Source organism: Cryptomeria japonica, chromosome 11 (assembly GCF_030272615.1).
Source record: "Cryptomeria japonica chromosome 11, Sugi_1.0, whole genome shotgun sequence".
Lineage (NCBI taxonomy): Eukaryota > Viridiplantae > Streptophyta > Pinopsida > Cupressales > Cupressaceae > Cryptomeria > Cryptomeria japonica.
The window spans coordinates 530,782,601-530,799,237 of NC_081415.1; the positions used below are offsets into that span (position 1 = coordinate 530,782,601).

Consider the following 16,637-nt stretch of genomic DNA (forward strand, 5'->3'; position numbering starts at 1 on the left):
TGTGTTATCAAAAAATCAGAACTATGTGTGCAAGCTTAAAAAGGCTCTTTATGGCCTTAAACAAGCACCATGTGCTTGGTATGAGAGGCTGGACTGTTATTTACGACAGTAAGGATTCAGAAGAGGCATAGCGGATATCAACCTGTATGTGAAAGAGGAAGGTAAACATATGCTGATTGTAGTTTTTTATGTTGATGACTTGATATTTTGTAGTGATTGTGAACAGATGTGTAAGGTTTTTGCTACCAACATGAAGATGGAGTTTGAAATGTCTATGTTGGGAGAGTTATCCTTCTTTCTTGGGCTGCAAATTCATCAATCTAAGGAAGGATTCTTTTTTCCTCAAAAAAAGTACATTAGAGAGATGCTTAAAAAGTTTAAGATGGACGATTGTAATCCTGTAAGCACTCCTGTGATGGTTGATTGTAAACCTAGTAAAGATGATGAGTCTCTAGATGCAAATCAAACACTTTATAGGTCTATGATAGGAAGTTTGTTGTATGTTACAACCACTAGACCTGACATAATGTAAGTTGTTGGATATGTTGCTAGATTTCAGGCTACTCCTAAAGAAACACATGTTCATGCAATTAAAAGAATCTTCAAGTATCTTAAAGGTATGGGCTACGGGCTTTGGTATCCTAAAGGCAATGATTTCATACTCACAGCTTATACAGATGTAGATTGGGGTGGCCCAGTTGATGATATGAAGAGTACAAGTGGAGGTGCTTTCTTTCTTGGGAATTGTTTAGTTTCTTGGCATAGTAAAAAGCAAGCATCTATCTCCTTATCAACAGCTGAAGCGGAGTATATTGATGCAGTGTCTTGTTGCACACAGGTTCTTTGGATGAATCAGACATTAAAAGACATTAAGGTAGATTTCAGTCATCCTATATCCATCTTTTGTGACAATACGAGTGCCACTAATATATCAAAAAATCTTGTTTTGCACTCTAGAACCAAGCATATTCCAATAAAGTAGCATTTCTTAAGAGAACATGTTAGTAATCAGGAGGTTAAACTTGAATATGTTTCTATTAAAGATCAGATTGCAGATTTGTTCACTAAGCCATTGCCAAGAGATACATTTGAAAAGTTGAGACAAAAGTTAGGAGTGGTTTCACTCCATCATTGACGAGTTGTCCTATTTAGGGGGAGTGTTTATTGCCTCATTTTATGCCCCATTTTAGTGTTTGCAGATTGGATCAGTCATTGATGTCAAAGGGGGAGCAATATTCTTTTCTTGGCTTCAGGAGGTTGCAATTGTAGGAGTTGCCATCAATGACAAAGGGGGAGTTTGTTGGACATTTTGTCATTGATGTCAAATGATATTAGTCAAGCGGATTGATTTGAGGTGTTGTTCAAGTTGCTGATTATTCATTAGATCTTCTTAATCTTTGATTGAGCTGCTTGACGTGCTTGAGCTGCTTGAGTTCCTTGTCTTCGTGCTTGGTTGGTGGCTTAAGCTACTTGGTTGTTTGCTTCAGCTGGTTACTTGTTTGCTTGAGCTGTGTGTGTCAGATTCAGCTAGTTGTGTGCCTACTTGTCAACATGTCAGCTGCTACATCAGCTTTCATGCCATGTCATCAGTTGGATTTTCAAAAGGATCAAGTTTTATTTTTTTTTAAAAGTGGTGGCATATTTTAATGCATCAAACATCCTTCTATACCATAATTTAAATATAACACACTCAACAGTAACTAAGGCAAGCGTTATAAATCTTGCTATGGACGTGTTTGAAGTATTAAACAAGGATTCATGCTTGATGATAAATTTTCTAAAAGGAGAATCGAATCAAATTGTGGGTGGAGCCTGAATAAAATTTGTGGGGCACCTATTATTCCTGAGAATTTTCAAAACATTGAATGCCAAAAACAATGCCTTTGACTAATGATTTTAGTCGGCACTTCAAATAATAATTGCTATTGGGTGTGGAGTGAGTTCGTGAGATAAGTGGAAATGGTGGGTTTTAAATATTAATTTGTGGTGTGCATCGTTTTTTTTTTTTGAGAAGTATTGAGTCGTGTTGTCCATCTTATTCATAGCATAAGGGGATTCTATTGGTATAAAAGCATCAGCAAATAAAACGTGATTATTGGGAGTGGAGTTTTTGAACAGACGTTGAGACTATGAGGCTCATTTCGTGAATATAAAAAGAGACAAGGTATAGCTGGAAGTGGAGACTGTAGAACATACAATTTCTACAACTAGTCTGAGATAAGTATATCATGAGGGAGACTGTTATTTTCTGAGAATGCTGCTGATACAATTTCAAGCTTTCAGATTGATACATGAATCTTCTCATTTGAGGAAATTAATTTTTGAAGAGTTTGAGGTGGGTGCCTCTTTCAGGTGGAGTGGGTGCCTCACTTTGTAGGGTGTGTTCTTCAGAGAGTCGATGCTCTCAGCAAACTGATTGATCTTTTGTAATCTGGTTTGGTGCCCATTAAAATTAATAGAAGCTATTTGATGTTGTGGATTTTTATCCGAAAGGGATTTCCATGTGAAAATTTGGTACCATAAGGAGGTTTATGTATATAAGGGCATGATGTACTGCCATATCAAATCTGATATAGAGTTTGTTCTTTAACATAGGCAACATTGCTTCACCCAAACAAGAGATGACAATGCTTTATGCATCATTGCAATAGTAATTTATACCATAAGTTCCTCACCAGCAGGTAGGCCATCATCACTCGTCCATTTAGGTAGGTGAAGACACCATTCATCACCGAATGGCTTATGGACAACAAAGGTTCTGCTGATGAGTCAACAAACACACCAACACGGGTGAATGGTGGGTCAAAAAACACACCAACAGGTCAAAATATAATTATTAAGGGTATTTGCATTTAAACAGAGTCTAAGCCAATCATAGTTTATAACCATCCCACTATTCTTTCCCAACTTGATTGGACTATTTTTGTCGTATAGCATGGTTAGATAACCACAAGTAAAATGCCCCATCATGATAAAAGATGGGTGTTTCATCAACAATAAATGCTATTGACATTGCAATTAATTTATACTTTACTGTGGGGATTTCATAATGCCTTGTTAGTCATCATGGAGTTATTATTTTTAGTACATCCATTTTCATATTGATAAAGCTAAAACAAAACATTACAGGGCCCCGTTTGTCATCTCAAAAGGAAAAATCCTTGTGAAGGGACAAATGAAGTTAAATAGTGAAAAACTATTTCATAGGAATTATTCTTTTTGTAGTATTGAGATGATTATCTGGTTTCTTTATGAACAAAATTGACAGAGTACTCAACATTAGCTACATCAACAAGGTTTGCATCTGAAGCTTTTACATAACATTAGCAGATTGGAGTGCGCACTATAATTAATCTGGTGCCTTTACAAATTATCTGAATTCTGTAAGATGCAATTCATTTCAAGATCTCAATCTTGTGCAAATTGATATATTATGGCAATTGATAAAGATTATGTTCTTGTCTAGTTGTCATTTTGAAGAGTTTTTTTTAATTTTTCAGAGATTCTCATATGACATCTTTTTGTAATGATTTCTGAGTTGTCTGTTCTTTAGAGATATCACTTGAGAGAAGAAAACAATGTCTCTTCCATTTAGTACAAGTAAAACAGATTCATTTCTGTGATTAGTTTTACTTTCCTTGTCCTTTAGTGCCCTAAAAATTCTGACCTATTGAGAGAATGCCTCTATTATCACATTTGAGTTCTCCAGTTTGCACTTCTAGAATTATGATATCGTGCCTCTCATTCCTCCCTTCTCTTTTTAGTCAGCCTGATCTGCTATTATTTCCATCTCTCTTTTCAAGCTTGCTCATCCTGATGATGGATTGTGGAGCATGAGCCGAAACGTTGATGAAAAAAATTGATCGCACAGTCAAACCCAGAAACCATCAAATAATTTATCATGGACTGTGGAAATTGCATGCATTTAAATGGTAAAACCTGTTAGTGCTTGATGTCAAAGTAGTTGTAAAGATTGAAAACAGCATGCAAAGCAGATAGACAATTCCTTGATTCAAGGTTCACTTTATTAACATTCTAATCAAATTGACTGGAATTATTACCTGATAAATGACAATAGCTTTGCTAGTTTTCTCTCCTTCTGAGCTGATATCTGTAGTCATGCAAGAAAACTTCCTCATTGTAAAATTGATTGTTTTGATTTCCTAAAAAATATTATTACACTGAATAGTGGTTTAAGTCCATTATTAGACAAGATAGGGATATTGATTTGTTATGAGTTTTGCATTGTTTTTGTATTTCTACAGATTGCATAGATTATGTTTTTTTGTCTTTTCTTTCTAACAAAAATGACAATTGAATGACCAGGTCACAGTTGGGAATTTGATGATTAGTGAACAATTGCAGACATTAATAGCTCCTGCAATATTACCCCGAACATCATTGAATCTAGAGGTATGAGCGACATACCTTTTGAAGATCCTGTATACATTTTATACTTTATTCTCTGAGATTGTTGTGCATATATCTTGGATTTGTTTCTTTTTTTGTTTAAATGAAGATGCATTCGTTGGAAATTTGCATTGTGTATGAACTCACAAATTATGAAATTCTCCACATCTCTGAAACGGAGTACCAGAACATGAAGAGGCAATCCTGTGTTTTATGCATCAGGCTTTATTATCTCCCAAATTGTTTTGCGAACATTTTGTATTCTGCCTTTATATATGAACAGGTATTCATAGATATTTTTCAAAATGTATGAACTTACCGGTAATGATATCTTCCATAACACTGGAAATGGAGTCCAGTGACAAGAAGAGCACAACTGAAGAGACTTATGCGATCTATAAAAACAGCTTTTGTCTTCTCAATTGAATTTACTAAAATATTAAAACTTCGAGTGCTGTGCAGATTTTACAGTTTTTACGTGGATTTGAAGCAAAATTCTCACTTCAACGTTATACTAAAGAGCAAGCTGATGGGAGAAGGTATCATGAAGCTATATTTAGGCATTCAACAGAGTTTTTTTTGTCTGATAGAATTAGATCATCTATCATCTGCTTTTGTTTGATTTAAGCCAGTGCTATGTCTGATGAAGTTGTGTTACAAATTTCCTTTCAATATTTTGGTCAAGTTTTACTGATTCAAATGTGGATTATTTTAGGGCTTCACCTGGTGGTTTATATTACCTTTCATATTTAGATGGTGATATGCTTTTGGGCCGTGCTATTGGTGGTGGTGGAATTTTCATTTTCAGTCGGACGCAACCATTTCAAATTTGAAGGAATGGCACTCCTTAAAAAGCATGATTTAATCAAATATTTTCCTTTCACAGGACGAGAATACATTTGCTTGCATTGAAATTATGTATTAACATTGTCTACTATATTAGAAACACCTGCATCTACAAAGCATGTAAAATGGTTTGAACATCTATCTGACGCTTTATTTTTACTGGTTCTTTCTGTTAAATTCCTTTCAAATTTACTCGCCAGGGAAAGAGATTTATTCTTTGTCGCATTATAAGAAAGGCATTTTTGATGTCCATGCAGTCAATCTAATAAAAAAAAGTCAAGTATGGGTTTAGTTGTGGCCTATATAAATGTAAGATTTGAAGCACTAGGGAGAGCTCTTATCTTGGAGTTAAAATGTGATATTGTAGCATTTTATTATTCCCTAAATTTGATTGTAGAAATGCAAATGAAATAATACACAGAAACCCTCGGAGTTAATACTTTTGAAACATCTATGGCAACTCTTCAAACGCAGGGATCACGGTATGTGTACATCACATACAATATGTATTTCTGCGGAGAACGCTCTTGATCCATTAACAATTTGGAATACCTCTTCAACTGGGGAAAGTGGGTAGGCATCTTTCTCAGAAGCTGTATTTAGATTTCTAATTCGACACAGCCTAATTTCCCATTCATTTACCTTATGGATACTAGACTAGCAGTACAGATGAATTATCTAATCGAATAATTATTTTAGGAGAGTAATTTCTAGATTTCTTTAAAACTGGTGGATTCTAGAATGTGGTCGTTGTTTTTATAAAATTGTTTGACCATCATGGAAATAATATGAGTCGCAAATCTTTGGACTATACAATTTCAAGTCATCATATGTTCAGGCAAATATATCTTTAGATTAATTTCATAAAATTTCAAACCTATATTTTTCTTCCTCTGCTGGAAATATCTAAATCTACACTTTGGTGGTTTTCACTTCTTGTTTTGGGATAAAAAAATGCAAACCAATAGAGTAAGATTCTTTAGAAAACGATTTAATCATGAAAAAATCAGATTTTCATATAAGTAGAAAAATGAAAAAAAAAAACGAGAAGAAAAATCTGTTGTTTTTAAAGTTTAAAAATCTGTTGTTTTTAAAGTTTAAAGACATTTTATTAACATAGAGATACAAAGAGCAAATAAAAATGAATTTAACCCATCAATTGTGGTAGCCCATAAGTTGTGGAATATAAAATTAATATTCATATCATTGATAGCATTGCATTCCACAATGCATGCTTTATAGTCTTAAATTAATATTAGATAGTAATAGTTCTCAAATTGTCAATTACAATTTGTTTTGTACAAAGTCAGCCTACAAAATAAGTATAAAGTTTCAAAACATTAGGTGTAACCAACAACTCTTAACACTACAAAGAGAGCTACACTAGAGAGTTGTAGGTCTTGATGACGAAGTTCCTTTAAATTGTTCAATCACATCACTATCAATGTTGGCCTCCATAAAGAGATCAAAATCATCTCGGTTGAGAAGGACATCATGTGCAATCCACTCATAATGTGAATGACATGTTAAATGGTGTAGTCACATAAGCTTTGGTGCACAATTTGATGACACTACGTCCAATCTTCTTGGAAGGCCGTAGACCATGAGACTTGTTACTCTATAATTATAAAATTAATAAAAAAAAAATTGACGAAATATATATACAACCTATGTTACAAGGATCATGTTGAGTTTGAGTCATTTAAAGAAAAAAATTGAAATAAATTCATCAACAAAATATAAATATTAAAAATGACAATAAATTTAACCCGTTAATGGGTCTCGGAGGGTTAATCCCCTTCCAGAAAAAGAAGTCGTCAAATGGGAACCGCCAACTAAGGAGTGGATAAAAATAAACTTGGATGGGGCCTCTAGGGGAAATCTGGGAATCTCAGGAGTGGGAGTAGTCGCGAGAAATGATAAAGGAGTCATCCTTTTCAAGGGTGCTTGACGATTACAGAATGGGACAAATAATGAAGCTGAAGCACTGGCGGCACTAATGGCCACATAATTGGCCATAAACATGAAAGTATTATTGTTGCATTTGGAAGGTGACTCTCAAGTGATCATCAATGCAATCGCGAAGGGTAACGCCTCGTCATGGAAACTCTCCCATTGGGTGGAGATAATTCACGAAAAACTCAACTCCTTTGAGGACTTTCGAGTCTCCCATGTCAGGCGAGGAGCCAATGCAGTGACGGACCTCCTATCTAATATTGGATGTGACATGACATGCCAACTGGCCAAGTGATGGAAGGGAGATGGCAGAGAGTGGAGGTGGAGTTAATGCAGTTCGAGAAGCATAAAAACCAGTAAGCACGCAATATAGCTCGTAAGGACGAGTACTCACTATCAAAGGCATCACAATTAATGAGGCAGTTCAAAAACACAGAGTATTCGCTCAAGACAAAGGCGGAGGACACTAAATCAGTCGTGAAATCTCTTTCCAATTATAGCATTGATTTTGCATTTATGTTTTGTTGCAAATGACGACAGAAGAGTTACTATTTTGATTTACGAGCAATGTATTTTCAAAAAACCGGTTTAATGAGGGTTTGTTGTGTCTTTGTAGTTTAGTTTTTTGGAGATTAACAGGTTTTGAACAGGCTCAATGGAGGCTAACTTCACTTTCAGAACAGAGAAGAAACTGGTCCCTTTTCTAGGAACGGTATCGGACAAACGGATGCAAGGACTTTTCAAGTACAAGGAAAAAAAGTTGTGGAGTGCAGCTTGGCTAATGCTGGGGGAGGAATTGGTGCACATCCATTTCAGATACAGGATGAACATGGAGGTCTACTCCTTGATAATGGCCTAGGCTTGTGAATTTGAACCCGAGGTGGAGAAAGTCAAGCTTACAATGAAAAAGCTAATTGACGGGGATTACTTGATCAACCTTGATTCCATCTTGGAATGGGTGATCCCCCAGACTGGAATTCGCATCCGGGAAGGAGAGGCAGAGGAGGAGATTCTACTCTTTGTCTGAGGGCCGGAGAATCGACTAAAGGAGCAATGCAGGGAGTGAGCTCGTATTGGCTGGGAAGCCATGAAGCTCTGTGTCAAATTGATACGAATAGATGAGGTTTTAAAGGCCCTCAAGGTGGTGGCGCGCATGGAGGTGGGAAGAGAACTGTGGGACCGTTTCAAGGAAGGGAGAGCGGTCCAGTTCCTAGCAAGCCTTGAAGGAGACCCAGATTTTGGGAACTTGGACTGCATACCGAAGATGAAGACCGAAGCAGCCAAAGGGAAAGCTCTGGCAGAGATCGCAGATGAGGAGGTGAAGAAGCCGAAGCAGAGCGATTCTGACTGAGTGACCACGGTGCTAGAAATTTGTTTTTTTCTTTTTGCTTTACTGGTTTTTAAAAAAAAAACAATCAATATTTATGGATGATTGTAATATTCAGTGCAAGAATGCACAATACTGCTTTTATTTCTATTTTTGTTTTAGCTGGAACACTCCATAGTAGGTTTGGACTGCAATTTTGGGCTGATGTTGAAATCTGATAAGCCTTGGAAGAATGGAGCTATTTTTTGAAAATCAATATATACAAAATTACCGATCAAAAAAAAAATGACAATAAATTTTAAAAATGTTAAAATTTAATTTATTTATTTTCCAATTGTTAAATGGGTTAAGGTGTTACGATGGAGAATCAAAGTAGAGGTTGACCATTGGAGTTGAGTCAAGCAAGTACATGACAACAACAATACAACAAAGCGGTCGTATGGATGAACATAAACTATTGAAGAAATTGCTTGCTAAAGTTAAAAGCACATAAAACTAAGCAAAGATTGGTATAGCTTGTGATTACGTGTGATTCAATTAATTTGATGTTGATTTTATGACTAGTATTCAAGAAAAAATTGTTTTCCTTTTGGGTTCTCATCAAATTTGCAAGAACTAGTGAGTGTTCTCGGCTAGTGAGGATTGTAGATTCATGAGTTGAGTTTCAATAGGGAACTCGTTTGCCTGTGAACCTCACAATTTAAATAAAAAATAAGAATAATTAAAAAGTAGTTTGTTGAAAAATTGCTAATATCTTTGTATTTTTTTGGTTGGGGATGGGGTCTTTGGAAGGTAGAAAAATAGTAGGGAAAAGTGATTATTTAGTGATTGGAGGTGCAGTTTGTAGATTTAATTGACAATTTGATTGAATTTGTAAAATTGTTGTTGTTTTTTCCCCTAAAATGTCAAACTCTAAACAATGAAAACTCTTTACTATAAGAAACTAGAATTTTGTATTTAATTCTATATGTTTTTTCTTTCTCTTTTTGAAATTTAAATTTCAAAAAAATGGTTTTTATGTTGTTAATTTTATTTTTGATGCTCATTATTCTTTCAATTCTTCTAACCTTTCTTGCTCTGTTTGGTTTTAGTTTTGGTACATTATTGTTTTTTGAAATTTCAATTTCAAATGAATGAAAAATTTATTGTTATACTATTATTTTGTTTCCATTGTCTATAATCTATGGTGTGTAATGCAAGGCAGTGATAGAATAAGCCTTGAATGGAAGCATGATATAGTGGGTGAGATTAATTGCCCAATGACTTGTAACTATTGTGAGTTTAACATGAGAGGCGGTATTAATAAATTGAAATACCATCTTGCTTGAATTGTTGGTCTTCTCCTTGCTATTCTTAGGTCACCACATTTGTGTCTCCTATAACAACACAACAATACCCCTTCAACTTTATTTGGGCGATTCTAACCCTATATAGGCTTGAGATGTCTTCAAAATTGAATAAATTGTCCATCTTAATGATCCAATTAATCAACCATTCTTGATTTAGTGATCTAATAAAACCCAATACTCCACTCATGCAGTTATCTCAATCATTACTCTCAATAACACTTCCTCTCCACCAGTATTCGTTGCTTTTACATACATCGAACATACTTCCTCTCCTTGCTCCTTTGATTCATTGAACTCATCTTGTTAGTAAACCCTCTCTAACAATATACTTTCATGATATCCCTCTCAATAGTGAAGTAACTTCATCCAATCTTCACAAGTTGGCCCACACCAACAACCTTTTTGGGTAGCATGGTAAACGACAAGTCATCATTCTTTTGTGAATGCAACTATAGGCCACACTACTCACAAAATGAATGACCATGGGTGCTTGAATATTTTCTCACCTCATAGAGTGGATTTTACTTTAATACCACTTGATGTAACATGGGGTTCAAGAGTCCAATTGAGGACTATCAAAGTAGTTAACAAAACAAAACACACAAAATGATGCAAACACAAAGATCAAATCGATACAACACATATATTATGTTCTTTTAGAGAAATAATACTTGAAACTTTAACACATGCAATTAATTTGACACAAAGTAGATTACCAAAGTACATGGCAACTATTCTCACTTGTAAAGAGGTGGTGTAGCTTTGGAGGTTATGTTCAAATGTGGGCATCATAAATTATATAATGTGGATCAATTATGATAATGTTATTTGTTTGGCTAAGGACTCAATATTTTAAGCAAAAACAAATAAATTGATGTGCAATATCATTTTGTTTGTGACACTGTGAAGGAGAAGAGAGTAAACATTAAGAATATGGACACCTCGAAATGGTATTGATTTGTTGTTAGGTTAGTGAGAATTGAGAAATACTACCATTATAGGTTGGTTATGGGTGTTACTACCCCTAGTTATTACTCCATTTTGAAACCCCTATATAATGTATACAATAATGTGGTCAAATAGATTAGGTGCATTGTCCACCTTACAAAACCTTGTAAACATTACAAATCACACTTATGATAACTATTAGAGTTATCATGTTGTGGCTAATAATTATTTATTTAATTATTAGTCTATTATACTCTACGCTTAAGCTAAACCTAGGCATTTAATAATATTGTAGGTAATAATTATTCTAATTATTAAATACACATGATCTCTTTAGGGTTTCTTTAGGGTTGCATATTCTCCTTTTATAAGGATTGTATTGTACTTTTTCATTAATTCCCTCTTTGAATGATAATCTTCTTCTTCAGAGCTATTATTGCTTTTTGCCTCCATTCTTCTCTTGTGACAGGTATTTTGCTTGCAAGTGTCCTTAGGATCTTTGAAGTTGTATTTCTCAACTTCTTCATGGTATCAGAGCTTCTGACCTGAGACTTACCTGTTCTTGAGATTGAGAAATTCTATCTATAGCAGGGCTTTTGTGCAATTTGGGTTGATTTGGACCTCACCATTGAATCTAACACGTGTGAAATAGTCAAGATTGACCTTTTGTTTGTCAATTTTTGATTCACGGGGTCAGATTTGTGAAGGTTTGAAAATTCAGTTTTTTTTTTCTATGATCCAGGAGGCACCTATTTTTTGGAGCAATTCGGGTCCAAAAGGATCTCACTGCTGGCTTCAAGAGGCCAATTCCACGAATTTTCATATATAATTCGACCAATTTGGGCATCAGAGACCTCCGAGCCAAAAAAAAATAAAAATTGCTTGTACGATCAATTTAGCTGAGGGCACACAAATCGAGGCAAAATCTAGGGGTAGGTGAAAAATCTAGGCACTTTGGCACAAAACAAAGGTCACCATCACGCTTAGAAGGCCTAAAAACCTCTAAATCGCCTATCAAATCGTCAAAATCGAAGATCGAATTTATTTTTTTTTGTTGATTTTTTATTGACACGAAAAAGTCATATGACCGTACCACTTGCACACACGTTAGTACTTGCGTCAGAATTTTTTTCAAAAAAAATCTGGTAAAAATAAAAAATCATCATTGCATAAATATTTTTGTTAAAATATTTTAGGGTTGCAATTTTTTTTTTTGAAAGAAGGTTATTTTTTTTAATTAAAAAAAAAAAAGAGGTCAAACCTTCTCAACAAAAGTACCATGCATCAGCGGTACAGACAACGTGCATGGCCCCTGTGACCCTCTTTGTGCCCTAAAAGAGGGGTTTTTTCTTTTGGTCATAACTTGGGCATACGATATCATTTTTTGGACAACGAGATATTGTTAGAAAGCTGATTTCGTCTACTTTCCTGATATGTGGGTTTCATCACTTGGTTTTGTTGTTGGTACATTCTACAACCATTTGAAGTTAAAGGTGTTATTTTCGGTCCCAAGCTCATAACTTTTTGCTAGTTTCTTCATTTTTCGCTATTTCAGCGGTGTTGGAACTATGTTTTAGAGTTCTTCACGACCATCTATGCACTTTTTCCAGATTTTACTCCAGGTACATTTTATTCAATTTTTTGTGTTTACACACTTTGGTGAATTACTTGGACATATGACATCGTGGAAACTTCTCATTTGTGTGGGATGACTTGTTTTTTGTTGTTCTTCATGTATTTCTAGCCTTTTGTCTTCTTTGAGCATTGTATACATCATTTTGTAAGCATTTCATTTTTTGCAAACACACTGAGATAAAGTGCCACTATGCCTTGCATGCTTGGGATCTTGCACATCTTGTGCCTTATTGTACTCGAACTCCATTATAAAGTGCCATGGGGGGGTTTGATGTTTGCCTTTGTTTGCCATCTACCTTTGTCACATGAGTGTTCCTTCCACGACATTAGCCTCATGATGTGTGTCAAGTGAGTGTTCCTTCCATGACACTAGCCTTTATATGTGTTTGTACTTTCTGTTGCACTCTCGATGTTCTTGGTTCTTCGTCATGCAGTTTTTCTTGGCATTCAGTGTTAGTGTACCTGCCACCTCTCCCTTTTCAAGCATTATGGGGGGGTTTCTCTTGTTGGTTGTTGGTTCTAATGCTTCCTTGGTTTGTTGGAGTGAGCTATGTATTTAGTATTTGTTCCTATGTACTAGGCAGATGCAGTTGCTAGTTACCTATGCATTTCGGTGAGATGGATCATTTACCATATGGACACTCTTTCATTCCTATTTTTGGAGGCAACCTTCCATCTTCGATTGATCAACTCTTCAGACTTTGGTGTTTTTTCCATTTGTATCTTTGAGTTCAATTGTTTGCCTTTGTTTGTCGTCTGATTCGAGTAGTGTTATTTGAGGGCACTCATGCAGATTACAGTCTTCTCTACCTGGTCATCTTCTATTTCAGTGGAGGTTCTTTAGATTGATAGTTATTCTTCAACAATGTTTGCAGCTTCATGCTTCAGTGGTATTCTTCATGTTCATCGTTTGTTCCTGTTTTCTGGAACATTCTATAGTTTGGAGGCTTCTTCAGTCCTTCACTAGCCTTCATCTCTTTTTGGAGTAGAGTTTTTTCCCATGAGGTTTTCTCTATTTCTCCGCTTCACAAAGATCTTTTGTACTTGGGTACCTCATCAGACCTAGTTGTCGGGACCCATTGTTACTTTCATGCATTTTGCTTTCAAGCATTTTTGGTCTTTAGTTGTTTTTAGCTACTCCCTAAGTTCATCTTAAGGGGGGGTGTTAGAGTTATCATGTTGTGGCTAATAATTATTTATTTAATTATTAGTCTATTATACTCTATGCTTAAGCTAAACTTACGCATTTAATAATATTGTAGGTATTTAATAATTATTCTAATTATTAAATACACATTATCCCTTTAGGGTTTCTTTAGGGTTGCATATTCTCCTTTTATAAGGATTGTGTTGTACTTTTTTATTAATTCCCTCTCTGAATGATAATCTTCTTCTTCAGAGCCATTATTGCTTTTTGCCTCCATTCTTCTCTTGTGACAGGTATTTTGCTTGCAGGTGTTCTTGGGATCTCCAAAGTTGTATTTCTCAACTTCTTCAATAACTAAAGTTGGGCACACTTCTCTAGACAAAATTATTGAAATTATCCAATAAAGTAATTCCTTATTTTGTGAGAGTCGAGATGGCTTGCATTACAAATTTTCTTTAACTTACAACTCAAGTTTACTTTTAAAGCATGTTATTCATGGGAGGTAGCTTTTGCTTTATCCTACTTTTATTGCATTCGTTGGTTTGCTCTAGTTGCATGGGTGAATATTAGATTTTGGTTATAAATCCATGTTGGGTTTGGAGTAAGTGTGACATTTTAGAGTGGATAATTGGCATGAAAGTTGTTTAAAGAAGTTGGTGGCTGTATTTTTCACCTAAAGATTCTGCATGTTGAAGATATCCTAAATAGTGGAAACTTGATTCATATTGTATTGCTATATTTTGACTATGAATACAATTTGAATAGTGTTATAGTTTTCTTTATTTTTTAGGATTTTTTGAGTTAAATTATGTGTTATTTGTTATGTCTTTGCTAAATGGTTAGAGATTATGTAACTTTGTAGCAATTGCTAGAGGACATAAAAGATTACCTTACATCATTTTTATGTGGAGGATCCCCACCCTTCTTGAAATATTATTTTGTTGAGGAAACCTAGAAGGATAGGATAAGTGTATAGGGGGGTGTGAAGACCATACTATAGTGCATTTGATTTTAATAATTTCAAATTAATATTCCTCACATTTGCACATAATAGAGTATAAATTATTCATAACTAGTCATGTACAATTATTTTCATGGTAGGAAGAAAACTCTTAATGACAACCTTTGACAATCATCATTGTGCGTTTTGTAGTGCATTTTAGTGGCTAAAGATTTAAATCGAATGTCATACTCATGAATATTCTCATTTGATCCTTGTCTACATGCTATTGTTGATTGTAACTAGGATTATATGGGTTCAGATTGCCTTAAGGCAACATCTGAACCCCCTTTAGGACCAGGTCCTGTACTAAGGTAATGTGACCCTATCTTATGCACAAACAAATACCACGCTATGCAAAATACACACCATTTAATTATTGGCGCCAAAAACCCAAGAAGGCCGACTTGCATTTCAAGGAGTAAAAGATGTATATAAATAAGTGACAATTTGCAAGTCAACACACATTCATTTTCATTTCTTCATATATGCGAATGAGAAAACAACTCTGCTCATCAAGTGCGAATCAATAAGGAAGAAGGCGAATTCATCCAGACTTATGCGAATTTGTGCAAGATGACCTAGGTGGTGTTGTGCAACTTGAAGGACATGGAAAGAGCAGATCTGCTGCACAAATAGATCAGATTTGATAGAAGAGCTAAGCATTGTAATTGTGCATTTTAAGAGGAGAATATATAATCTGACCTGTGGGTCTTTCATGCTGGGTTTTTCCTCATTAGAGGTTTTCCCAGGGTATGCTTGTTGTCTATTGTTTTATTTCTGATTTATGTTGACTTGTTAAATACTGCAAATCTGATTACAATCTAGGGCATATTTAATTTATGTTAGTCTAATAAAATACTGTAAATCTGATTACAAACTAGGGCATAATTAATTATCTAAATCTGATTAAACATACCTAAGGTTTAAAATCTACATGGTATCAGAGCTAAGGTGTCATTAACTTCTGATTTTAGCAAATCAATTGTTGCATATAGCTGTTGGTTGTTTTTAGATTAAAGATGTCAGGTTTGAAGGCTAAAGATAGGCTTGAGGGAGCCACTGACTTTGCTGCTTGGAAAGTTCGTATTCTGTTGATCCTTGAAGAAAATGACCTACTGAAATTTGTAGAAGAAGAAATGCTATCTCCTCCAGAAGATGCTGAAGAGCTGAAACTGTTCAAGAAAGATTCCCTCAAGGCTAGAAGGATCATAATTGAGTCCGTCAAGAATCATCTTGTCACTGTCATATCAAAGTTTGCATCTGCCAGAGAAATGATCAAACAATTGGAAGGGATCTATGAAGTCAACAATCTCAGCAGGGCTCTTGCCCTAAGACAGCAACTTCCACACATGAAAATGAAAGAAGAAGACTCAATCATAGCCTACTTCATGAAGATCAATAAACTAAAGGACAAGCTAAGCACTCTTGATTGCCAAATCTCAGATAAAGACCTTGTTATGATTGCATTAAATGGTCTACCTGATGAATGGGAACCATTCATTCGTAGCATTGGTGGAAGAGCCGGTCGTCCCAACTTTGAGCGTCTTCAATCTGATTACATCGAAGAGGAATCTAGAATTGAGGTAAGAGGAAAAATCAAGAACTCTCTCAAAGATAATCATGTTCTCTTATCTAAATCTAGGAAAGGTGGTCATTGGGAGAAAGAGAAGAGAAGCAAAGATTTTAGATCCTCCTCCTATGATCCAAGGAAAAAGTCCAGAGATTCCTCTCACATTCGTTGCTTCAGATGTGACAAGTATGGTCACTATGCCAGAGATTGTCAAAATGACCCAAAGGAAAGGGAAGCCAACTTAAATGAAGTTGCCGAACAAAGTGAAGACTACCTTCTTATCTCTGCTCTTTCCAGCAATGTTCCTACGGACAACAATACGTGGATACTTGACAGTGGTGCCTCCAGACACATCTCAGGATTTTGTGAGCATCTCTCCGATTTGATTGAAAAAGACACCAATCTTCATGTAGTAATTGGTGATGATGCTCGCTACTCGGTAAAAG

The 16,637-nt window shown here is 35.3% G+C and overlaps 1 protein-coding gene across 4 annotated transcripts in view; it reads left to right on the forward strand.

The window, feature by feature from the left end:
- LOC131066460 (probable plastid-lipid-associated protein 10, chloroplastic) overlaps nt 1-5,547 on the forward strand; it is a 97,930-nt gene extending 92,383 nt beyond the window's left edge. For all 4 annotated transcript variants that reach the window (XM_058001213.2, XM_058001214.2, XM_058001215.2 and 1 more), the window contains 3 exons: nt 4,327-4,413; nt 4,873-4,949; nt 5,126-5,547. In XM_058001213.2, the coding sequence (XP_057857196.2) occupies nt 4,327-4,413; nt 4,873-4,949; nt 5,126-5,243 (282 nt within the window). In that variant the 3' untranslated portion in view covers nt 5,244-5,547. The remainder of the gene's footprint in view (nt 1-4,326; nt 4,414-4,872; nt 4,950-5,125) is intronic.
- Nucleotides 5,548-16,637: the final 11,090 nt, after the last annotated feature.